The sequence below is a fragment of the Haemorhous mexicanus genome, chromosome 8 (assembly GCF_027477595.1).
Source record: "Haemorhous mexicanus isolate bHaeMex1 chromosome 8, bHaeMex1.pri, whole genome shotgun sequence".
Classification (NCBI taxonomy): Eukaryota; Metazoa; Chordata; class Aves; order Passeriformes; family Fringillidae; genus Haemorhous; species Haemorhous mexicanus.
In genome coordinates, this window is record NC_082348.1 from 16883238 (window position 1) to 16907970 (window position 24733).

At 37.5% G+C, this 24733-nt stretch overlaps 1 protein-coding gene across 2 annotated transcripts in view; it reads left to right on the forward strand.

Moving 5' to 3' along the window:
• The window catches only part of SLC4A10 (solute carrier family 4 member 10), a 113897-nt gene that overhangs the window by 75504 nt on the left and 13660 nt on the right, over positions 1 to 24733 (forward strand). For both annotated transcript variants that reach the window (XM_059852948.1, XM_059852949.1), the window contains exons 10-20: positions 419 to 565; positions 1136 to 1236; positions 2624 to 2798; positions 2984 to 3117; positions 4226 to 4471; positions 15801 to 15906; positions 18538 to 18699; positions 18949 to 19062; positions 19573 to 19734; positions 22517 to 22768; positions 23998 to 24066. In XM_059852948.1, coding sequence (XP_059708931.1) covers positions 419 to 565; positions 1136 to 1236; positions 2624 to 2798; positions 2984 to 3117; positions 4226 to 4471; positions 15801 to 15906; positions 18538 to 18699; positions 18949 to 19062; positions 19573 to 19734; positions 22517 to 22768; positions 23998 to 24066 — 1668 coding nt within the window. The remainder of the gene's footprint in view (positions 1 to 418; positions 566 to 1135; positions 1237 to 2623; positions 2799 to 2983; positions 3118 to 4225; positions 4472 to 15800; positions 15907 to 18537; positions 18700 to 18948; positions 19063 to 19572; positions 19735 to 22516; positions 22769 to 23997; positions 24067 to 24733) is intronic.

The following is a 24733-nucleotide window of genomic DNA, read 5'->3' on the forward strand; positions in this document are numbered from 1 at the left end:
TTCAGATGAAATGTGGCTAATCATTCTGGTGATGACAAGGAGCATTCTAACTCATTTCATGATCGTGTGACAGCCCAGATTATGCTGCTGTAAGGGGATAACAAAATGAGAAACAATATTCATAAGCGAAGATGTCTTCACCAATAAGGTTCCATTTTACACTGTTGCTTTCCAGTGGATCTAATTTTGTTTAAACTGCAAAATCTCTGGAATATTTAGCAGCCATAAGGATGTTTTTCTGTAGCAGCTGGGATTTCTATGAGAACCAAGTACCGGAAGCTATTTTCACTTGAAGCTGAGGTTGTTCAGTGGGAACTTTACAAAGTGTGTTCCATTTCAGACAAGTGGGGCCATTATTTTAGAGAGAGTTCCCTTTGCAATCCTTTTCCTCCCACACACACTTCTCAATTTTTCCCAGGTATTCCATGATGTTGCTTACAAAGCCAAGGACCGCAATGACTTGGTGTCTGGAATTGATGAGTTTCTTGATCAGGTTACTGTTCTCCCTCCAGGAGAGTGGGACCCAACAATTCGAATAGAACCACCTAAAAATGTTCCCTCTCAGGTTTGTACAGTGTAAAATTCAGACACTTCTTCTAAAAGTTGTGATGAATTTTTATGATATAGATTTAAGTCTCATTAATTTAGCATTTAGCAGAGTCCCTATGTTTTGCATGCTGTATTTATTTTTGGTTAATTTTCTTTAGAAGAACCCTTGACTTGCAAGCATACAGTATAGTGATGACATTTGGTTCAGTTCAGTACTAGTTCTCTCCTGAGTAAATACAGGCAGTTGTGTCTAAAGATACTAAATTCAGGGATAAGTGGTCTTAAGCATCCTTGATTATTGCAAATAGCCATGGTTTCCTTTTGTTCTAAGCTTATTGCAAGAATTGATCAAGGCTTGTTGCTCTTTAAAGTGTTTCCTGATACAAGATTTTTTATGATCAATTGTTTAAATTTCACAGAATCACAATTCTTTTTACTGCTGACTGTCTGGTAATAGAACACCTTTACAGTTTATGAGAAGGTTATGCTGATGAATCTTAAAATGAAATTTTTATGTTTAAGCTTTTAACTATCAGAGCCTATTTCAGTACTAAAACCCATGAGAAATATATTTTCCTTCTGGTAGGAGAAGCGTAAGATCCCAGGAGTGCCAAATGGAACTGCAGCCCATGGGGAAGCAGAGCATCCTGGGGGACACTCTGGACCAGAACTGCAACGCACTGGAAAGTTAGTGAAAACATATTCAAAATCTTAACTCTTCAAAGTGATGTTCAAAAGGAATCACAAGGGTCTGGTTCTCTCTCAGAAGTGTCTTGGTGCATAATTTCTTTCAGGCATTTCTCCTGATTTGCATGTGCCATGTAGCTGAAGAGAGCAATACATGCTCGTTTGCAGAGAGCAGGAGAGGGCAAGAGGGTTTGAGTTTTCTCATTGTATTTATTGCAAGCTCCTTTCTCTAATATTTACAAAGGCCAGACATTTCTTAAACTTGATTAATGTTTCTTGGTTTTGTACAGGACGAAGGGAAACTTGGTAGTGTTGTGCCATATGTTGTGAATACTTTCAGCTCTTTTGTAGTTGAAGTTTCTGGGTTGTGCAGCTCTAGCATTTCTTTTTTACCTCAGTAAGCCGTGATATGTCCTGGTACATGAGGCTGTGGTTACCCTGGTAGCTGCAGTATGCAGAATGAAGAGTTTGTCCCAAGGAATACTTGTTTTCTCTCATCTCATGTGGTGTGGTGTAAGTGCATCAGCTGTCAGTGACTGCCTTAATGCGGTGTAGTTGGGCAATAGATGTTTCTTTTACTTTGTTGCCTCTTGATATTTAAATACTGTTCCTACCTTTAGCATGGAGCTGAAGATTCAGCTGCAGTGCTGGTGTACTCTGGGGCAGGGGAGGTGATGGCCAGTGTGGCTGGAAGTTGTTCTCTCACCAGAGAATCTACTAATTGACAGCTTGAAGGATTGTTTTAATTTTTGGGAGGTAGCAGCACTACACCTTCTTCTTTGCCTCAGCAACATCTGATACATTGTGTGCCTGTGAGGAAAAGAGCATTGTGGGGTTGTTTACTTTAGCTGTGTGGTATTTTGTAAGGGACTGTCTATTCCTAAATATTTGATTATACTTGACACAGTGTAAATGACAAAAGATGACTGTTCTTGTCCTTGAAAAATGGTAGCATATATTAATTTCTATCATCAAGGGTATTTAGGAACAGGTTCTCAAATAAAGAATGCTAAGCTGATGTGGGCAAATAGGCACTGTCATACCTCTCTGATTAAACAAATGTAAAGAATTATTTTATGTAATAAACAGTTTGATTTAGTGCATGGAAGCAAGCAACTGTTCACAACTTTGGTGTCTGGATGATTAGTTGAAGAATTTATAAAAGAGACACGGAAATTAGTTTGTTTTAAATCCCCAGTAATTTCTTGGCTGAAGTTACAAAGACAGGCTTCCTATAAACTTATATTTTTTTGAAGGGTGAAACATAAGAGTACGTATCATTTGATTAAGGAACATTATCATCTCTGCAGTGTGATTGAAGCAATAGCGTTAAAGAAAGTTTTGTGTGCCACCTTAATTGATTTGTGCTCTTCTATGTTTTCTTTAGATTTTTTGGAGGATTAATTTTAGATATCAAAAGAAAAGCTCCCTTCTTCTGGAGTGACTTCAGGGATGCTCTCAGTCTGCAGTGTCTGGCATCATTTTTGTTTCTCTACTGTGCTTGCATGTCTCCTGTCATCACATTTGGTGGTCTGCTGGGAGAAGCAACTGAAGGTCGTATAGTATGTGTTAAATCTGAACTTTTAAAACAAACTTACATTCCTAGTTTTGTGGTTTGTATTTCCTTACTGTTGCATGAATCACCTTTATATATTGGTGTTTCAATGTTTAGAAGGCTATGGACTAAGACATTGCAAAAAGAACCTGTTTGAAAATTTATGGACACTTCTCTCTGTATCATATTCAGAGTGCAATAGAATCGCTGTTTGGAGCATCCATGACTGGAATTGCCTACTCTCTTTTTGGTGGACAGCCTCTCACTATACTTGGCAGCACAGGACCAGTTTTAGTGTTTGAGAAGATCTTATTCAAATTTTGCAAGTAAGTGAAGATCATGATATTCCTCATCCTTCCTTTGTTTTTAGGTAAAAGCAGAGACACCCATCTCAAAGTTGAAATACTAAGCGAGATAAATTGTTGCCTTTAACACGTTTCAGAGTCCAAAAATTATGCAGTGAATTGGTAATGAAGAAAGGTGAATTTTCTTAAATTTAGGGCTTTTTGTTGCTTTTAAACTCTCCTTCCTTCTTCCCCCTTCCCTCAGCTGTTTTGAAGGGAATGACTGCTTCAAGATACTTGCGGAGATTTTTTTTTTTTAAATTTTTATTTTTTTAATTTTATCATTCTCTGCTCTGAGACAGTACATTTAAATCAGTGGTTTATCTCACCCCTAACTTGAAAGATGACATCTCTCACCAAGAGAGTGCATGCAGTAGAAGTGGTCCCTCTTTCAGTACAGGCCGTGCCATTCCCCACCTGGACAGAGAGGGGGTGAGGTGTCATGCCACGAGAGCCACGTTTAGGCTCATGTGCTGTACTTGTCATGTCTCTGCCACAGTCTGGGTAAAAATTATGTCTCCATTTGGAAGCCATCATGCTTCTCTGCTGTCCAGTCTGCTTTTCTGCCTCACTGCTGTGACAGGGACTTCTGTAGCAGGATCTCCTGCACAACACAGAGTAGGAAACCCCGCTTAGCACTGAGATTTCTCGCACCTTCAGACAGACCTTTCAGTTTGCTGTGATAATGTCACACGGTGTATTTGGAGCTCTATTATCATATGCAGTAAGCTTACAGAATTTTGATGAAAGTTGTTATAGCTACTCTTTCACAGCTTAAAAAGAAATTGACAGGTGTTGGCTGTTCACAAAGCAGGGTATGGGATAAAGAGTGAGTGGACCTTATACACTTTGTGTGTGACTACTCTCGAAGCTGCTCATGTGATTACTTTAATAGAGATAAAACTCTTTGTATCCTGTTAATTGGGGGAAGAGCTCTGGTCAGGAGGTGACTTGATAAGATCTTCTGTTCACATTAAGTACATAATTTCTGACTCAGACTGTCCCCAGAAAGGAAATTTTGGAGCTGCCTTGTCTCCATGTGGCTGGACAAAAGGTTGAGCGAGTTGGTGTTTTTTTCTCTTCTTTTTAGAGAGTATGGGTTGTCATATCTTTCTCTGAGAGCCAGCATTGGGCTGTGGACTGCAATCCTGTGCATCATCCTTGTTGCAACTGATGCAAGCTCCCTAGTCTGCTACATTACCCGGTTTACTGAAGAAGCCTTTGCTTCTCTTATCTGCATCATTTTCATTTATGAGGCCTTAGAGAAGCTGTTTCATCTCAGTGAGACATATCCAATCAACATGCATAATAATTTGGAGCTGCTGACAAAGTACTCGTAAGTAAGATTTCTTCTCTTAAACTGTTAGGGTGTTTTTTCCATAGGTTGTTTTCTCTGCAAGGAGCGCAGCAGGAAAAGTTTGCAGTAGTTGCAGCAGGTGGAAGCTACTCAGTCATTATGCTGTCTTACTGGGGGGATGTGTACAAGCAGGACATATTTACTTAAGATAAGTAAAAAATATATTTCCAGACTTGAGGTTTGGAAAAGCTTCAACATAATTACCTGAAAATCCTAGAAATAAAAAAAGGATTTAAAGGGACCTTAGTTTTGGGTCTCTATTCATTTTTATCTAATGAGATTTAATTCATGGTCTCTTCCTTTAACTTTGTACTTACGATTTATAATCTTTAAATGGTAACAGAATATTCAGGTAATGTTTGTATATCATATTTATCTTGCTTTGTTGTTTTTTTTTTCCCAAATTCAAATGTTCACCTTTCTAAAAGGTTGTAAGTTGATGTACCTCCTTTATTTTTACCTCTCTGGCATTTAGGTACAAGCTTAATTTACAAGAGCTGAGGTGGATTTGGAATTGTTAGATGGATCTCAGTAGCTCATAATCAATTTGTTCTTAATACAAAGATTTTTAATCTAGCTCCATTTGAACAGATTTTTGTGAAGTTTAGACAGGTACTAATCTACTTGGGGAATAAAAAAGTGAATTGCTTTTATCAATATTATTTTATTGAGAAGTAAACCCTGATAGACCTGTTTCTGTGATATGAGAATAAAAATGTTGTTCTAGTAAAGGACAAGATCTTAGTCTGTCCTGAGGCCGGTTAAGCTTGGTCACATCAGTAAATAAAATTTAATTAAAAAGCATTTTCAATGAAAATCCCTCTCCACAAATGTCTTTATTTCACTGAACCCATTTGAACCCTCTGCATGAGCTGGGTGGGGCCCTAAAGCAACAGTGCTTGAACAGTGCCACATCTTCTGTTCACTGGAAAAACAGGAGTGTCTCAACCAAATGTCTCATTTGCATTTTAAGCTGGGAAAAACAGAACACAGCAACAGAGAAAACATTTGAGCTTTGTGTATATTATCACTGGAAAAATAGTTAGCAAATCCTGAATCTGAATGTACATTATGTACCTTAATACACAGAACAAGTCAGAGAAACTATAGTTCTGCTGTGACATACTCTCATTATGCTGAAAATATTATTATTCATCTCTAATAGTTTAATCAGTAGACAAAAGAATATTAATTTGAAGAGACAGCAACAGACATCAAGACCAAGCATGGAGTTGAGGTTATATCCTCATATAACCCTAATCACCCTCTATGCAGTAGGTATTTTACTCTGAAGACCTTCATGTAGCAGAGTCTTTGCAGATTTTTTCTTTTCCTTGAACATGATGTCCTCCTATCATTTTGAAAATCAGATGTTGGAATGCTATACAAAGACAAAAAATTATTTAGACAACATTTACCGGGTGGAGCTCAGATATTAAAATATGTCATGGAAAGCATGAACACAAGTAGAAACATGGGTTCCTGGGTAGCTGTATTCATGGTTAGCTGAATCCCATAATATTACTAGAGATTTCAGAGAAATGTTTTTAACAGTCCTGCTTGCAGGGGAACAGTCATAGCTATGTCTATATTTTGTCAAAATGTTTTCTCATAATCCTTGTGGTAATCAATAAATGTTGTTGGTTTTATTTAGAATGCCATTCAATAATCAGAATCTCAGGCTGGTTTTTGAAGGGTGGTGTTTCATTGCTCAGTGACCAAAAGCAGGCAGCAATAAATGTAAATATGCAGAACACACAGGATGGTAAAAGAACAGCCTTTGTCATCCTCCAGTTACACCTGTTGAACTGTCCTGGCCTACAGTGTTGGAATACCAGCACAAAAGTTTTAGATTTTTCAAACACAACTCCTGAAAGATAAGTGTCTTCCAGATGTTTGGAAGAAAGATTTCACCACTGCCTGGTGTTTTCAAACACATATATCAGAATGATTTGATATCACTGATATCAAACTTACTTGAGACAGTATTTTTGTAGTTATTTGAGTTTATTATTTCTTACCTATATTTTCAGTTATTCTTTCCCTCTGTGTAGATAGTACAAATAGATTGCCTTTTAAACTCTTGCATTAAATCTCACATTTGGCATTTATACAATATATTTTCTACTTGCAGCATGTTCCTGTTTATTTTCAATCATGCCTGCAGCAACTGACCCCACTAACAGCAAAATGACATAGCTGTAGACATGTAGCTCTTATGGGATGGGACTTGCATTTTTTTAGCTTTGAAACTGATTTTTAGAAATGCCAGTGTACTGACAATCAGTGCATGTCGATTACCTTGTGAGAGCACATCTGCTGCTATCCAAGGATCTGTGCTCTGAACACAGCAAAAGGCTAATTCCAGCCTCTTCTGATCTCTCCATTCCTTTCTCTTTCATCTGAGATTTCTTAGTTTTTCAGAACCAGTCCCAAAAGATTGGGAGAATGGAAAGATGTGATCAGTTGCAACAACTCTACATCAGGTGCCCAAATCAGCTTTCACAGCAGACTTGATGCAACCTGAACTCCCTGGGTTTGCTGTGCAAATGTGCAAATATTAGTGTTACTCTGTCCAGATACAGTGGCCTTTTGCCCAGAAGGTGAGATGTCAAAATTTTCATCCCCATGGGATCATCACAAGACATTTCAAGTACTCCCAGTCTCTGCTCAAATGTCTGTATGCAACTCAGTTCTGGAAAGATGGATAAGCATGAAAGTTTACTCAAAATAAAAATCTCTCTTTTGTGTACTTGAAGCTGGGAAATACTGATTTCACAAGGAATTAGCTTTTCCTACAGCATCTGATTCCAGTCCTTCTTCTTGTAGCTTAAATGGGTAACAAACTTGGGCTGAAACTGGTCCTGTCCTTAAAGGACCAGCAGGGTCTGTTACAGAAGCTAATTAGTATCTGCTGTTTTGCTAATTAAAACAGCTGTTTGCTTTTTCCTCTTTGGGGATTTTAAAGACAAGTTTTTAATTGTTAGTAAAGCCTTGGCAGGTCTTTAATTAGCCATGGGTGATCTTCAAAAGGTTGAGCAACTCATTTCTCTTTGAATGCTCAACCAAAGCTTATGTAAAACTTTATCTTGCATCTGTAATTCTATGCTAGAAAACTTGGGTTGCACTGTAAAATTTCTGTGTTTTCTGTTGCCCACTCCAAAAGTTGTTGCTAAATTGGTCAGAACACTGAATATATTTAAAATTTTTAGTGTATGCCGTGGCCCAGCTCTCCTTTTTTCTCCCATGGGCTTTCTGAGGATGCTCTGATGTCCACAGGTTCTGTCTACATGCCAGTACTGTTCCTTTGCCCTGGTGAAGACATGAGTTTGACCCAGGAAAAGTCATTGGCACTCTGTTAGTGCTCTCTTTGGAGTACTAGAAAGACAAAGAAAACAGTCATTTTAAATGGCTGGTGTTTCAACCAGACTGAAACCATATTTCAAGTAAGAAAGAAAACCCATTCTATATTTTTGGTGGGCTTGAATTCTGTTACAGTCTCTGTTACAGGAATTGATGTAAAATGCTGCACTGCATGCATCTCTTATATTTGAGAGTACAGGAGTCATTACTAATATCTGCCATAATATACCTTAGAAGGAAAAGAAGAATATTCAAAACAGTTGGGATTTTTTTTTTTTAGTTTTTAATCAAGCACACCCAAATATTTGAAAATCGACTGAAAATCTTCCTAAAAGATTTCTTAAAAATACATTTAAATCAGTGCTAAATTGCATTTAGCATTTTACCATTTTAAGTAGAAAATAGGTTTTGAATTTGTTACAGAATTCTACCTCAAAATGACAAAAATATCTTTTTGCATGATCTAATGAATATAAAACTAAACATAATGCACTTTTTACTAATTTTTAATTTTTTTTTAACTCTGTATTTAAATACAGAATAAATACAGTGATCTACTTACAGGTAAATCCATTCAGCATTTATATGTAACTTTTTCCTAAAACACCATATTTTTGATATAGATGATAAAGAATAAAGCATTTAAGTGATAAATCCAAGGAAGGACCAAGCCTGATTTTCAATGTGGTACTGTGCTGTATTTTCTTATTTTTAAATGGTATTGTTTTGAAGGAACTTGAATAGAGTAGCTACATTGTTTACTAAATTAAGTACAAATACTTCTTGATCAGAGCATTTCTTTCTATTTTTTTTATGTGACCTTTTTGTATTTGTCATGCCATTAGCATTTGTAGGTTGGCATAGCAACTCTCTTATTTCTGCACTCTCCTCCTCCTGTTTTTATCCTACCCTGGTAGCAAATATATCTCCAGTTAGTGAAACCTGTCTGGAACACTGAAGCCCATCAGTTTTAAAGTGTGTATTAAATATTAGAATGTTATTTTTGCTAGGAAAAGAGAACCCCAGATTGGAGCAGAAAAACCCCCCTGGTTTTAAAAAGAAAACAGAATAAGCATTGTGTATGAAAGGAATGGGATTTAGAAAGCAATCCAGTAGTCTTTAAAATACAAGCATTTTAAGATTGTTTTCTTAGAATAGAGAAGTTCAGTTATTTCTCAAGGTAAGGTTGTTTAGATCTTTATATACCTTTTTGGTATATAAAGGAGTTTTATATACCTTTCTGGTTTTTATTAATTATTTTTTCAAAGTGATGAATTCATGTTGTTTTAATAATTCTTTACCAGAAGTTACTCAATTATTAACAGATTACATTGAATAATTTTAAAGTGATTTCTTGGCATAGTAATATGCATATTGCAATCTGTCTTGGTATTGACATGCACTTAAGCATTAGGAGTAGAAAATCCCACTCTGATGTAAGTAGGGAGCCAAGATCATGTCAATCTCAGTTTCATTTCAGGCTATAGAAACTACTGCTTCTAGAAGGCATTGTGAAGGTTGGTTTTGTGCATACCACTGTTTGCACAAGCAAGTTTTAAATCTTCCATTATCTATATAAATTAATCTAAAGACATAATTATTGGATGCAAATTAGGTTGGTTAATACCCTGTATCCCTTAAGCTGCAGGTGGAATGAGAAGAGTCAGTGATGATGAGCACAGTATTGTTCATTATGGTCCCAGGCATGTAATTGAATTTCAGCTCCTGTAATGATTTCTTTGAGGTTAGATATGAATACAGATTTTCTGTTTCCCTTCTTTATAGTTTTTTTCCTACAGTTAAATAACTGTGCCATATACTGTGTGTCCTTCCCTAAGAATATCCCTCTTCTTCCCAGAACCATGCAAGTGCCATCACTGAGTTTAACTGCTGGTTCCCTTTTGCTTCTTGACAAACCTTGGAATCCAGGCTTTCTTTTTCTTTATTCTGTTTTTTCCAAGACTTCTCTGTGCCTGCCCAACTCGGCTGACTTGTTTGTCTCTTTCTCCTTCATCTGAACCCAGAGAGTGCCCACCTTGTTTTGTTCTTTCCTACCACTCATCCCCTCCACTTTGGAAAGAGATCTCCTTGATAAGCAATTCTCCACAGCATTCAGTTTGTAGTTGAGAGCTGGTCTACACAATGCCTTCAAAACCTAGGAAGGCTTACAAAAAATCAGTGGGTGGTTTTTTACAGTACCTTTATGTGTATTGATGCATTGCACCTGCACAATCGAAACTCAAGCTGACCATATAGCCCTGCAATGTATTGCAGCAATTATTTCTGTACCAGCATTATGCTGAACCTCTTCTCCTCAAGTATATGCACTCTTAACTTTGGAAGTAGGGTGAGGTGACATCCTAGAAGTATTTCACAGTGGAAGCTTTCAGATGAATTGTCAATGTCCCCAGAGTAACACTGCTTTTCTGCACAGGAATTTCTGTGTTTGGCAGTTACACACCATAGTGCTGCTGCAAATGCATGGACTGCATATGCAGCAGATAGCTAACAAAACCCAACCTTCGAGGTTAACAAAGCTGCAGCATGATTATAAATCTGTTTTCTAGACTTTCCCCTTGAAAAAACACTATTTTCCTCCTGATGTGCTGTCCAAAAGAACATGATTCTTTGAGATTTGTTCAGGCTAACATCAGTTCCCCTTCTCAGATTTATCTTTGGTTCTCTCTCCCTTGAAACTATTGTGCTGCTGAGTGCATTGTTTAGGTGCTTTTATAGGCTTTTCTATTTTCCTCTTGAACTTAACCAAGTAAACTGTACAGACTGTAACCTTAGAGAATATTTTTGGATGCCTACTGATGTTCGTGACTGTCAGAGATGGGCCACATAACAGTGGTCGTAATTCAGGATGGCAGATCTCATAAATAAATGAAGAAAAAAATCTTGTCTTGCCATGGCAGCTGTGCTGTGAAAGGGTTTCATGATACTGAGAATAGAACTTAACTGACAAGTCCATTTTTCATCACTATTAATTATTTTGTTTCCAGTCTTTTATCCACTAAGCCTTTGATTTAGTTGGTATGAAGGTTGGCACAAGAAGGAATATATGGTAAATAAAATGCCAGAGATATGCAGGTATTGTAGGTATGAGACAGCAGAGAAGATTTCATTTTATGATACTGTTGTTGTCCTCTTCCCACAGAAGTTGTTAGACAAACAGAAGGATTCTGTGAATGCCCATAATTCTCATGAAAATGGTGTATTTGGAGAAAATCTAAACATGCATAGCATAGTGCCATTAATATACTTCAGCATTGTAAATGCAACACAAAGAATACCTCCACCTATAGCTTACTTTAGGAACAAACCCAGTGATGTTATCTTCCATTTCATACTGTCATCTTCCTCTGTCTCTGCTGTGTGAGCAGTGCACAGCACGCTCAGAGCGTCCTCTGTGCTAGGGGAAAACCTTCCTACTCATACTACCAAATATGTGCTCTGATATTCAGTGAGACATATTGTTTAAACAAGCACATTTTGCAACTTATTTGTCATACTTGCCTGCAGTTTTTTAAGTATTATAAATATTCATATTGAGCAAATCTCATTCTCAGGCTATCTTAAGTGAGCCAGAAAGGCATTTTTCCCTTCTAGCAAGGGGAAATGGTATATTGACTAATCAGGAAGAAGCTGCAGTTGCATCTTTTATAGATCATATCCTTATCTAGTATAAATAGGTGGAACTCACAATATGTAAATGCTGGAAAAATAAGAGATCCAAACCAGTGCCTGTTGAATTTTAGAAAATTGTCAATAGTGAGTGCCTCCTGGTCTTGAAAACCCGCTACTGGAAAACGGCGACTGCAGAGGGATGAATGGCCATGGGGATTTCAATGGGAGCTGCACTGTTTAAGTGTGGTTTATTTACTCCCAAAAACACTGTCTGAGGCTCTTTTTTTAAGTGCTAAATTGCATTTAGCATGGTGCCTGTCCAGCTTTTTGAAGCTGGACAGGCACCATGCTACATTAAAATCTGTGTGGGGAACAGAGCATGCATGACAGAGTAAAGTGAAGAAAGTGGTGCAGAAGCAGCCTGGAGAATCGGGTAAGAGGTGGATATTGTAAGGACTGGAAGGACTAGATTGAGGTTAATTTGAATTGAACAAATAAATGTAGGTAATAAGTTTCTTGTTTTGCAGTTAACAGAAAATTAGAGTCAGGGTGCAAGTGGTTTTAGTAAAGAACCTTTTAGTTGTTGAGCAGCTATGATATCTATGTTTTATTGCTAATCTAAAAAGAAGGGGGAAAATATTCCCCAACTTGGCATATGAAGTGACAGGTTTTTAATTTGCTAACTAATATTCCCTTTTTCATAGTCCAGAGATAAGGGATCATACAGACGGTCTTTTTGGTGCTATTAAGGAGAGTAATAACTGTTCCTTTTGTGGAACAAAGAACACTGATAGTTATCTGAGATTCCCTGAAGTTGAGCACTTTGGAAAGTGTATGGGCTATAAAGACTCCTGCTCTGGTTATTGTTTCTAGCTAGCAGGTTCAGGTTATTCTTTGTTACATTCTCATTTTGTCAGATCTCTTCTTACAACAGTTCTGAGTTGTCTGAAGACTGTCTTGTCTGAAATGGTTTATTTATCTACCTCAGAAGTATAATCCACTTTCTATTAGGTTGTATTATTTTTATATACCCTAAAAGAAAACCAGCTCCACTGTCTAGCTGCAAAATATGGACGTTTTGAATACAGGTAGGGGCCTGTGACTGAGTATCTAGTGCCATTTTAGATCTCCCAGCCTCTAGCTGCTTTAAAAACAAAGGCATGAGTCAACAAAGATCCTCTCATATATGCCAACTCATCCCAGATGTCACAGATACCATGGAGTGTACAGTCACCCATGCTTAAACATCTGAATTGCTACTAGGAGATCACAATGTCTTGCCATATCCAAAAGGGTAAAGATAAAAAATTATTTATTTCTGTCATCAGGGTGATGAGATGGATGTGTTGAGATTGGCAGCAAAGACTGCCCCCCCCCCCCCCCCGCATAGTGACACCTATGCTTTTGCTACCACAACCAGTGTCAGATCCTCTCTGCCTTTATTCTAGCCAGGATGAAAGAGAATCAAAAGAATCCTTTTGAATCTTTTAGTATCAGGAAGATGATTGCTGACTTACCACTCAAAGACACAAGAGTATGTTGCTAAGCTGGTACTGTATTTGAAGATGAATATGTTGCTTAGCAAATACAGGTGTTTGTATAGTCTGTTACTCATTTGGTAATAGCATAAAATCCACACAGATCCCTTGTCATGGGCAAGTGTTCAACACTTTAAGCAACTTTACAAGAATGTAAGAGCACTTGAACCCCCAAGAGGAAATAATTTTTTGCTTATTCCAGCGTTCTGAGTAATATTTTATCAGGAAAATAGAAGGATGTGTTAGTGTTAACTATTCAGCGTATTTTGCTTTTTCTGGCAAAACTACTCAAAGTAAAAATGGCAATGAAAGAGACTAAAATACTAAAAATATTTAAGTAGGAAGCATTATTTCATTAATGTGAGATTATCCTTGAAGGTCAGTTACGTTGGGAAATAGTTATCATTGAAGCAATTAAATCTGTTATGGAACGACACATTTTGGTAGATAATGTTTTTATGTTTTGGCACTGAATGGTACCTTCATTTGTGTTTTCTGGGATGGACAGGGAGTGTTTTACTATCTCTCAGTTCTATAATGTTAAGCAATTAGTGGGATGCTGGAAGACAGTAATACCATGATACAGTCTCACATCAAAATGTCAGTGTTGCCAAAACACATACAGTATTGAAAGCAATGCAATGTTTTATATATCAAAACACTGAGATCATTGTTTGAATGGTCTTCTGAGTAGAAAGAGGATCTGATTTCCACAGTTAGGGCCTAGCTCTGCCCCTATTTAGTGACAGAAGCACTGTGCAGGGTGATTTTGGTCTGCGTGGGTATAGTTTGCACAAGTCACTTACTTGCTGACGTTCGGTCTGCCATTGCTAAATGCCTGTGAAACTTGGTAGAGACCAGACTGGAATGCTGTGCAGGAGCAAAGTGATATTGCTATAGAAATAAACAGGTGATCTCATCTGAAGGTGATTTACCTGAGCTGTATTAAACTATAGCTTCAAGTGTCACATTTCTGAGCAAATAGAAATTTTGGCTCCTCTAACCTTTAAATGTAATTTTGCAGTTTGCAGCAAGTGTAGCTGTACCATGTAGTGCTGGCGACAGGCTCAGTGTCCCCTTCTAGTGAGGAAGTGACTGAGTGAGCAGCCCATGCCAGCCTGGCCTGCTGTAATCCAGCCCGGCGGGCCCTGGCCCGGCGTCCGGCCCCTCTGCGATCGGCGATGGACACCAGGGCCAGGGAGCTCCCGTGCTCCCAGAAAACAGCAGTAACCTGACACAGCCACCTCTGCATTGTTGCATGAGCATCCAATACTCCCTTGTAGCCATACTGTTTGTTGGCTTTATTCTGCTGCTGTAGCTCACTGGTAGTGATGTGCTCCATTTAAGCCATTCTGTAATACTTAGAACTCCGCATTGAACACGCATTCATTCTGCACTTAGGGCCTGATCCAAAGCATATTAAATATGTTTGAAAGATCCAGTCAAGGATTTTGGCTCAGGCCCTTCTCTGAATGCAGTTGCTTTTATTTTTTTTTTTTTTTTTCATGGGCTGTGAGGGTTTTCTCTTTCTTTTGGAAATAGCTGCATTCAAAATCAAAGCAAGGAATTGCACAAAGACAACCTGCATCTTTTCCTCTCTATGTATTAAATGCAGCTGTTGTCACATGTATAGTATTGTAATTGAAATAGAATGTCAGTGTTGTGTCCTCATGGTGTAGATGGTAGGATTTCATCTATAGAAAATCATACAAATCTAGATGAGTATTGTCATTTTGTGGAAAGATAAATAGTCACATAGAAAGTAGATGGGATAGGTAAGTGAATAAACTGATATTCTGCTACAGCTGTAATGCAATTTATGTTCAGTGGCTCTGCACGATAGTCAGATGTTATCTTGTCCCCAGCTACTCCTGAAAACTTTATCAGAGAGTACACAATTTATTTAAAGTCCTCATAAGCACATTGAAATACTAGCAGACTAGATGGTGCTATAGATTATTAAAGTAGAATTAATTTAAAGCGTATTGCAAAGCATACTTGACATCTTGGATCCTACAGAGTATCCTGGATGTTTTGAAGGCTTTGTCAAAGAAAAAGCCTCCCACAGTTGCTTCAGAGGCTTTAAAGATTTAATTTTGATTTTAAATTCCTTATTTTTACATTACTTATTGTCCTCCTACACTGCCTTGTCACATTTTGTGCATTAAAATACACAATTTAGAAAGAAAAGTGTGCTTTTGCAGCAGCTGTGGGGAAAGGAGAAACAAGGGACACAGAGTTCAGAGAGCTTTTTGTGCTGGTGACTCTGACATTTAGAGCCCTGACAGCTGACTGGATAGTTGGGCAATTTTGCATGCAAAGGCACTTCTCCTTCTAGGAAAGAAAGAGGACACAGAGAGTTTATTATTTGGGAAATGGATCAGCCTGGAACTGTGCACAGTACATACTAATGTCCATGTAGAGAAGTGATAGGTGTTAGAGGGTGGAACAGGACCAGCATTTTCTCGCTATTACAAACTGTGCTCAGAGGTATCAATAGACAAGGAAGAAAACAGGTGGTAAAACTGAGTGTGATCAGTGGTTTGAATATGTCACGTTACGTACTATATATGCATATGCACCTCACAGCAATGATACTCCAGTAACAGCACTAGCTACTGAACTACAAACTGCTTCAAAGCATGCATTTCCTGAACTCATTTAACTAAAATTATCTGCCAATGTAGAGCATAATTTCAGCGTATCTTAACATTGAAAATTTGGATTAATATCTGATACATTTTATATTATTAAGGAAAAAAATTATTTCTTTTCAGATGCAATTGTGTGGAACCAGAACATCCTAGCAATAAAACCTTACAATACTGGCAGGACTACAATATATCTGCATCTGATGTGCCATGGGGGAACCTAACTGTGTCAGTAAGTAAATTTTGGAACTTAATAAATAAAGGCATAGGCATAAATAATTCTGTCCATCTTACTGCAACAAATATATTAAAAAATTACCATTTTCCTGCTCATATTTGTTAGAATAAATAATGAAAGATACTTAACAAAAATTGACATGAACTTTGTAGCATTATCTCCTTTTGTGAGCTTTTTGCAGCAAGTGTGTGCATTTTATGCCCTGCTTTGGAACCTTCTTGACACACTAGCACAAGAGCTTGGCTGAGATCAAGTCAAACATGTCAAATGACAATGAATTTGTCCTAAATTCTGCCAGATGGCAAAACCAAAGTTCCCTTGTGTAGAAAGAATCAGAAGCATTTATTTCCCCTAAAACACTCTTGCAATAGTTCAGGCTATAAAAAAGAGGATGGGGAGAAATTTTGTAACATTTTCTTTTTAGTGGCCACTTTTTCCTCACTGAAGTTCTGTAATTTCTTTTCCCAGGGGAGGAAGGAGATAAAGCTGCAGTTTAGTGTGGCTTCCATGAATGTGTAACAAGTTTCTTAACAGTGCACTTTTCTGTGGTTAAAGGATTTTATAATTCAAATTTGCCTTTCTCAAAGTGACATTTACAACTAGATCAGAATGTTGTGTTGAGATTGGGCCACCACTTTTTCTCGCAAAGGGATCATTTCATTACAGAGTCAAGAGAACTGAGTGCAAAAGACACCAGACTGAAGAGATAACTGAATTAACCAGATCATAGGCATAATCAAATTGAACACTCTAAAGCCAATCCAGTGGACTGTCTCCAGAAGATACTGTTCTTTTTTTTTTTTTTTCAAAGGCAGGAATGCAGAAGAGCTCATGTTAAGTTAGAGCTGTCTTCTATGGCTGCTCTGTCTTGCTTCCATGCCTTCCTCTGAGCAGGGACTGCTCCTCACCTCTGTTGGTGTGGCAACAGCAGAAAGAAAGTTGAGAACTGCTGGCCTGAGGGATTCCAGCAGTCCAGAATGAATATTCTCAAAATTGCAGCACACTCTAAGAGCATCTGTGCAGGAGCAGACTCCTCCTCTCACTTTCTCAGATCTCTGACAGTGTTTTTCAGAGTACATTTGCAGCTGAGGAGATTTAAAATAACAGATTTTGTTTTAACTATAAATGTAAAAGACTGGCTGCATTATATAAAACCCTTAAAAACTTCTGTGAAAGCTTATTACCAAAACTTGAGTTTACATAGGTAGCAGTATAACTGACCAGCTTTTCCCATGAGTCTCTGTAGTTGTCAAAGAAATAACTGGGGCTTTTTTTGTACTTTTGTGTCTTTGTTTCTTGCAAGCATCATCAAGAAACTTCTGTTCTAGAGAACTTCAGTAAGAGATTAGACATTGCTGTCTGTAAATATTTGGTCAGACTCACCCCATTATGTCTCTCTTACTGCTCATATCTTCATATATTTCTTGTATCTAGTTGAAACGTTTCAGGTTTCTGAAGATCTGGATTCTCATTCTCTCTTAAAACCCAATGATTTTTTTTTTTTTTTTTGCTATCAAGACAAACCAAGTTTGAGCAAAGAATTTTGGACCAAGTATGAAGAAGATTTTGGACAAGTGTGAAGAGGATTTTGATGGTGACAAAATCCTCTTCAAGAGGCATATGATGAACTGCATCCCAAATTTACTGCTCTAGCAGTATAAAATCCTTGTTCTCCTTTGTCTCACAGTCATCAAATATCAATTGTGGTTTTTTCCAAGACAGTCTTTTTTCAAAGCCGAAGTTTCCCATAACAGGATAATTGTGCAGTGAGTGTGATGAGCCAATGACACACTTGATTTAATACAAAAAGATCCTGATCTGGCAGGATATTTCTTCCTGGAATCCCTGGTTCTGGGTTCTGCATTTCAATTTTCTTAAAAAGTGTGGAGGGACTGGGAAGGAGAAGGAAAGGATTGTGAGTCCAGAGCTAGTAGCTCACATTTCTATAGCTACTCTTTATGATTTTAGACCACTAAGGATAGTAGTGGAGAAGTACTGGAAATGCTTTCTACTGTATCTGCATATTGATAATAAATTATATTAAATATAATTTATGTTAAAGATTTAGCGTTTTCGGGCATTTTATCAGATCTTTTTGTAGGAGAAAGACAATTTGCAGGATGTGCTGCCCCCGTGTGGTATTAAATGTGTTGAGCTCCTTTTGGGCCAATGCCACTCGTCCTAAATAGCTTTTTCTTCAATTGCTGGGGCTGTGAAGTGAAAACAAAAAAGCACTTCTTGAGAATGCACCAGGAGCAGACTTTCTCTTCGTGCCTTTTGAACTTTGCTTTCCATACCTGGAGAGTGTTAGTAAGTGTAAATCTGTATTTGTACACAGAAAATAAATCAGTGTACTTGCTGATTTTGAAAAACCCCTGTTTTTATGTTAATGATTTAATTTATGGTATGTCTTAGGGACTTCATCATTTAATGTGGCTAAAAAAGAGATTCCTTTGGGAATTTTCCATGCTGACTAGATACACACGTTATAAGTTTTAAAAGAATAAATATCTAGAAATTGTTTTACTATTTCTAGTAATACAATTTAGGAAAGAAATTGGAAAGAAAATGTTAGTGCAAGCATGGATAATTTTTAGAACAATACTATTTTTCTCTCCCTGACAGGAATGTAAAAAGTTTCATGGCGAGTTTGTTGGGCGAGCCTGTGGCCATCATGGCCCTTACGTTCCAGACGTCCTCTTCTGGTCTGTCATCTTGTTCTTCTCCACAGTGACGCTCTCCTCCACTCTGAAGCAGTTCAAAACCAGCAGATACTTCCCAACAAAGGTGTGTGCCCTTATTGCAGTTCAAAATTGCCATTAGTCATGTCTAAGTATGAATTCCATCTGCATTGCAAATTCACTTCACTGCTGGTGAGGTAGACTGGGCATCTTTCCTCTGTTAGAAACTTGTATCAGAATAAGCATGGTTTTAGCTGTAAGCTAAAGCTGTAAGCTCTACTAAAACAGTGAAGAAAAATCTTAAGTCATAGCTGAATGTTTTAATTAAAATTGTAATTTCTCTCAATAATCATAGGTACGCTCTGTTGTCAGCGACTTTGCTGTCTTTCTCACTATTTTGTCCATGGTTCTAATTGACTACGCCATTGGAATTCCATCACCAAAACTTCAGGTTCCAAATGCTTTTAAGGTAAGTTGTTGATGAATTGCACTGCTTTATCTTTTTGCAAAGTACTCTACTATGATGGGTTTATAATTGTTTATTAACATCATCAGGGAGTAGTGATTGTATTTTAAAATTTTTGTGTTCACAAGGAATTATGCAATCTCTCTGATTTAGGGATCATGTAAGTGAACCTCTCCCATCAGGCTCTTTCATGCTTCTTAATGTTAATTTCCTCTGTAGAAATTAACAGGGTTTAAATCACCCAAATCCTAGACTGCTGTAATGTTCTGGGGCTTCCTCCAAGTTTTGGGTTTACTGTATCAAGTGCAACCAAGTCTGTAATAATCCAGGTGATTTTATTGTATGTAATTTCTTGCTTTGCCATCAGAGGAAATCTACCATGTTTTTTAGTGCTGCATACAGGTTGGTTTTAAAGGAAGTAATATCCTAATAATGTTTTGTATGTATTTCTGTGAAATTGAAATGTAAATAATCCTTACAGTTCTGACTGGCCATGCATGACTGTTTTTATAGCCTACCAGAGATGATCGTGGCTGGTTTATTACTCCTTTGGGGCCTAATCCTTGGTGGACAGTGATAGCTGCTGTAATTCCAGCCCTGCTTTGTACTATCCTTATCTTTATGGACCAGCAGATCACAGCAGTCATTATCAATAGAAAAGAACACAAACTAAAGGTATTCAGTCAAAATTTATACTTTCACTGTTGTTTTCTGCTTCAGATTATGTAATGTGCATTTGTCTACTTTAGTATGCTAGTTTGTCATATATTATATAGAACCCCTTTAAATTTTTATGCTTTTTTCTTTGTTGGTCTCTGTTGTACCTGTGCCCTGTGTCAGTGATCCACTGCCTTCCAGAGGACTTTATGAATGTTATTTGGAATACAGATTCTGAGTTTAAAAAGTGCTGCCTTCTGTGCTTTAGTAGAAGGATTCATTAACTTAAAAAAAAAAAAAAAGCCTTCAAGTTAATAATCTCCTTAAATGCCAGAATATTAATGGCCTCTTCAGGTACTGACAGTGTTCTACTGGATGGATTTTTAAAGACTACTCAGGGGTTATTTAGTAATACAAGATTTTTTTTCCTGCTATTCATCCTTCTCTGTGGTTCCACTCATCTTTTTTTTTAATGCCCTTCCTATGTTAAAGAAGGGAGAAGAATAAGACTGAGCCTTAGAGGCACAATGGGTTCTTAAAACAACATAGGACAACTTCCTGCTCTGTTCTCTAACACTTTAGTTGCCTACAGATGGAGAGAGAAAAAGGGACATCACCCCTCTGAAAAACTGTTGGGCAAAATCTAGCAGCAGGTTTCTGTACATGTATATGCAGCAAGCTTAGGCTTTTTTTTGACATACTTTTAATAAGCAGCAATCCAATCCCAAGTTGCTTTAGCAAATGCATTTGCAACCTTCACTTTGCATTGCCTCTTCTTGGATGATTGTGACATTTGATATGTTCTTTTTTTGCCCTCTTTGTCAGCCTGGCTCTTCATGTCAATCCATAGCATTGCATGTGGTTAACTTGACAGATGCAGGAATTTGCTGCCAAGCTTTGGAATGTGTTTTTTCAGCACTGGCATCTGGGAGTCAGATGGTCCTCCTGGCTGCCCCCTTGTCTTGCTGCGTTTTAGTTTTGCTGGGGTCTGGTGTAGCATCACCTGTTGCTATGCTTCCTTTTCTTCCCATATGTCAGGTTCCTCAGATCATGTATGAATGTGAGGAAATGCTCTCGGATTCTGTATGCATTAGCAGATACATTCCTCATAAATGTGTCAGAAGGTAAAAAAAGGTGTCTCTGTTAGGATTTAGAATTAAACTCTTTCTTTGAGTGCATTGTGCCTGTAACTAATATCTGTGTTTGACACATCTCTGAGTTTGTCAAGATGTGTCTTGGAGATAAGACTTATAGGCACTTTTGGGGAGTGAGGGAAGGTTGCTAGAGTTGATTCTCTTCATTTTCTTTACTTTCCCCCCTTTTTAAATAATGTAAGCAAATAAGATGGCATTTTCATTTTGATATGTGGCTTACATTTTCATAAACCCAGACGCTTCCCATTTTAGAAGTAAAAGTTGTCTTCATAAAGAAATGATTTGTTTGCTTCCAACTCATTTTCCCCTCTTTTTTTATACTTCCTATAGCAAATTCTGGATAGTGCACATTTCAGCTTTTGGCAGTCTCTGTAGCAAACCCTTCCAAGTTTAGTTTAGTTACTTTTTTTATGTCAAAAGGCATTTGCATGGGTTTACAGGCAAAATTATGGTTCAACATATTCACATTGTTTGCATGAACATCGCTGTTTCATCAGACCATGACGCTGGATTTGTTGCCATATTGCAAAGTTTTGTGGAGATGGCTAACTACCTGACTTTTTAAAAGAAAATAGCTTCAGCTGCTGCTTGCAGCTGTTGAGGAGGTCCTGGATACTTGCTAAAATTGAAGTGAAATATCCCACTCAGCTATGGTTCAGCTATGGTAGCAGATATCTATAGACCCAAGCTTGATGCATTGATGCATTTTTTCTTTTTCAAGTGAAGATCGTTATTGGAGGTTTTTAAATATATCTAAGGTTCAACCAAAGGGTTTTATGTTTGAAGGCAAACCATTATCCCCCTCTTGGTAAATTGATGTAGCATTTGACCACTACAGAAGTGATCCAGACCCAAAGGTTTTGTATTGACTTTTCCTGTGGATATTATGATGCTATGTTTGAATAAGAAAACCAATAAAGCAGTTTTTAGATTTTAATTTAATTTTAATTTTTAAAATTTAATTTTAATGTTTTGTTTTAATAGATCTAATATTTTAATCTAATGTATCTTATTTTCTAGCTATCTGCTCTTGCCTAAGATTGAAAGTATGTTACTATAAATGTATATCATGTGCTTACCATCTTAAAAAACTTTAGAAGGAACACTGTGGTTTTATGGCCCCTTCTAGCATAAACTGACTTTGCAAATGTTGTGGGTTTTTATGTAGGGACCAATTAAAATACATTCTTTTCCACCTCTTTGTAAAAATGGATGGAAGGGCTACTAAGATGAGTGCAGTGGGGGGTTGGCAGCACAGCTGGATGTTCTGCTTACTGTTATCTGCAGAGGAGACTTAGGAAAATACATCTTCTGTTTTAACTCTGTCTCACCAGTATCCATTTAATAAGCAGGAAAGCTGTTTAGTGCCCACTGTAGAGGGGATTTGTGGTACACTTAACTTCTAACTGGAAGGACTCCAGTGACATTGAGCACAGAGTGTGAACCAGTAGGAATTCCCCTTAGATAACCAGTCTGCCATCCCTACTGACCCAGGCTGGATAACATGTAGAAGGAAGCTCTATCTTTCCTACAAGTCTCAAATTTTCAACTGTCTCTAGCTGTTCATTAGGAAAGCCTGCCAGGAGCATTCTCCTTAGTTCAGATGTCATTTTACATCTTCCTTCCATCCTCACTTTTCTTAACAGAAAGGATGTGGATACCACCTCGACCTACTCATGGTGGCAGTGATGCTGGGTGTGTGCTCTATTATGGGATTGCCGTGGTTTGTTGCAGCCACTGTCCTCTCCATTTCCCATGTGAACAGCTTAAAACTGGAATCAGAGTGCTCCGCTCCAGGGGAGCAGCCAAAATTTCTTGGAATCCGGGAGCAAAGAGTCACAGGGCTCATGATTTTTATCCTTATGGGCTCATCTGTCTTTTTGACAAGTATTCTCAAGGTAATTTGGGGAAGTAAGGGAAAGTTAAAGAATACTGCACTGAACATTTCACTGTTGTTACTGCATTATCTAATGAATGCTCTTTCCAGGCACATTACTAACTAGCATAATGTTACACAATGAGAGTTTGAAGTGGAATTCTAATTTTGCTTAATAAAGTGCCTAGAAAATTTAAAATAAAAACCGTGTAATGAAAATCTGGCTTGACTGAAGTCAAAGGGAATTCTGCCATTGGGCTGTATTCACACTTTGTCAATACTTTGGGCCCATGGCAAATTACCATGAAACAGTCTCGTTATACCAATTTAAAATTTATTTAGATAATTTAAAAACATTTTGTGGTTTCCAAGTAATTTAAAAATATTTTCACAGTTGCAAGAGAAGTTCTATGGTTTGTTTCTTGGAAATGAACAGAAAAATTATCTCATGCTTCCTGCATACTCAAGACAGCTCACCAGTGTCCTGAAAAAGGGTGTCTAGTTACAGTCATATATAATACCCTGTATACATGTAATATTTTTTAAAGAATTATCTGGCCTCTGTGAAATTTGTGAGAGTTTTGGCACTGGCTTTAATAAAACCAGAACTTAGTTTTGAATATTGTCACAGTGAGGGCAATAAGCCCTTATAAAATTGTACTTCCCAGTAGTATTTTATTAAGTACATCATAAAGCCTTCACTTTGAAAACACACAGAACATGCATTTTGTGTACTTAGTATTTCTAACAGATTCTATGGGCATACTCATTTGCCTACACAGTTTATGCTGTGAACCCGAGCATTTAAATAGTCTCTTTAAAAATCATTCCGTAGAATTATTCACCCATTTTTAAATATTTACAGCACAAAATATTACTTTTAGCAGTAAGAAGTATTTTGTGTCTCTTGAACATTTTTCCGACCTGTCTTTAAAGTAAAGAATTGAATATAAATTAAGGCTTTAATTTTTTTTTGTGTAGTTCTGTTAATTGTATTAATAGGGAATTAAGTATATTGTAATAACTGGCCATGAGAGGAAAATGAAACTACAGAGCCAGATTCTTCTTTTGCTTTATACTCTGAGAAACATTATTAATTTATAATTGAGTGACTCTGAATTTACAACTTGTCTGATTAATGCAGGCATATGGCACTTTGTATTTCAACTGTTTTGAATGACTTTCTAGAAGCGTTTAAAATTGTTAAGTAGTATTTAATATGCTCTTCTCTTTCTCTGCTTGTTTGTGCAGTTTATTCCTATGCCAGTACTTTATGGAGTGTTTCTCTACATGGGTGCTTCATCTCTAAAGGGAATTCAGGTAAAAAGGATTTATGATGAGTGTGTTATTGATGATGCTTTCTATAAAAAAAATATTGCCATTCTTCTTATATATTGTATTAGCTTTTGTGTATAATCTTAAAGGAATGTTGCCTACCTTAAATTTTTGAAGGTGACAAAAGGAAAATGGATTCTCTCTAAATAGAGTATTCCCTTTAGGCAATGTGCTCCATTTTCCCCCCTATTTTTGGCTACTGATTTTTCTGTTTTCTCTTGTTATCAAGAGAATTTTGCTGAGCCTAAAAACTGAGTAATAACTATCAGGGGCTCTTCCCTCTCTGCTGCCTCCCCATTCACTTGCTTGAATACTGCCTTTTCAAGTTCCTTTGCAGGGCTACACTTATCTTGAACTTTGCATTTAGGGCTAGCTTGCCCTAAAAACTAACATAAGTGAAACGCTCCAGGCAGGAGGGGGAGTTGTTGCAAGCCACAGCACGTCAGGGATGAAGGGTCAAGTCTAGTGGAAGGGCAGCATTCCTGCAGTGGCCTCAAGTAGGAGTAGCTGGCAGAGAGCAGGCATTCCAGCACTCAGGTTGGGGTTGTGCTGTGCTCTCTTTCTCCTGGCTGACTGCAGCATGAAATGGCACAGTCACCACGAGGCATCGGCACACCTTCCCAGACAATTGAGAAAGAACAATCACACAGTG